Below are 1,492 nucleotides of genomic sequence, written 5' to 3' on the forward strand. Positions count from 1 at the left end.
TCACTCGCACACACACACACACACATTCACTCACACAGACACTCACTCACACACACACTCACTCACTCACACACACACACTCTCACACACACACCTGCCAGCTGCTGGTGGTCTCTGTACGTCACGATGCCCACGTGAGGTTTGAGCGTGGTGAAGGGGTACGCCGCCACAGCCGGCCGCGCTTTAGAGATCGCACGCAACAAAGACGACTTGCCTGCATTCGGAAAGCCAACCTGCTCCCAAACCAGACACAACTTCAGTCCACAGTCACTTGCTCACAGTCAGAAACACACACACACATAATAATCCTAAAACAAGAATCTGAAATCATTTCCCATCAGAAAAATCAAACATCTTTCTAAATACAAAACAGATAGACACCTTGCTTCAAGTTTTTGCAACTGATTATGGAAGCAAACAGTAATATTCTTATTACATATATACAGTATATATATATACACACACACACACACACACACACTAAGGAGGACATTATGAAGAATGCTGGTAATCAAACAGTTGTTGGCCACTACTGACTTCCATAATAGGGAGAAAATACTCTGGAAGTCAATGGTGACCAACAACTGTTTGATTACCAGCATTCTTCATAACGTCTTCTTTTGAGGACAACATAAAGAAACTTACACAGGTTTGGAACGACACAAGGGTGAGTAAATGATGAGAAAATCATATGAATATATAATTGAATATGAATATGTTTACTTGCATGTCACTACCAACATCGCTAGCGCCACATGCAAACTTAGCCGTTATTTGGTCGTAGGGCTGGGCGATATGGGCAAAAAAATGATCACAAAATGTTTCACATCAGTCGATATCGATAATTATCACAATATATTTCAAATCTTTATTTCTTTCAAGTTTAAAAGCAGCTCCTAAGTGAACATTGTAGAAACCAGGGCCCATATTCACATAACATCTTCAGGCTAAAAGTAGCTCATAACTCGCCGATTTAGGAGAAAATCTTACAAATAATGGGCGTGTCAGTCCTAAATTTAGGACTCCTAAATGTTTACTCTAAGAGTATTTCACAAAACGTTTTAGCTCTAAAACTAGCTCCTAAATCTGTGAAAGGTTAGGAGCAGTGAAGAGGACTCCTGAGTCACTAAGACCAAGCCACAAACTATTCCTAAAATAGCTGTTGCTGGCAATCTGCCTCTGAATGTAAACATTTTAGAAACATTTGACGATAATGAGCTTTTAAAAAGCTATCGGCTTTGGTTTGGAGGTTATCCCAACTCCAAATTTTTTATTATATCCTTAATATATAGCTGTTCTCGCGTCCAGTCTGGTTTTCTTTTATGTTTGCATGTATTACTATCAGCCATGATTATTCTACTCTGCTAATTAAAACGCTGTTTATATGCATATTAGACCGTTAGTCGACGAGAAGAGGCTTGGTCGACCAAAATTTCATTAGTTGCTTAGTCGCAGAAAAAAAAAGAAAAAAAAAAAAATCACCACGACCCGG

At 39.3% G+C, this 1,492-nt stretch overlaps 1 protein-coding gene across 1 annotated transcript in view; it reads right to left on the minus strand.

The window, feature by feature from the left end:
* Window positions 1-51: 51 nt before the first annotated feature.
* The window catches only part of LOC107748997 (mitochondrial ribosome-associated GTPase 2-like), an 8,248-nt gene continuing 6,807 nt past the window's right edge, over window positions 52-1,492 (minus strand). The window contains exon 5 of the mRNA XM_016564035.1: window positions 52-233. Within this exon, the coding sequence (XP_016419521.1) occupies window positions 63-233 (171 nt within the window). The 3' untranslated portion in view covers window positions 52-62. The remainder of the gene's footprint in view (window positions 234-1,492) is intronic.

The sequence above is a fragment of the Sinocyclocheilus rhinocerous genome, unplaced genomic scaffold (assembly GCF_001515625.1).
Source record: "Sinocyclocheilus rhinocerous isolate Xijiao unplaced genomic scaffold, SAMN03320098_v1.1 scaffold2365, whole genome shotgun sequence".
Classification (NCBI taxonomy): Eukaryota; Metazoa; Chordata; class Actinopteri; order Cypriniformes; family Cyprinidae; genus Sinocyclocheilus; species Sinocyclocheilus rhinocerous.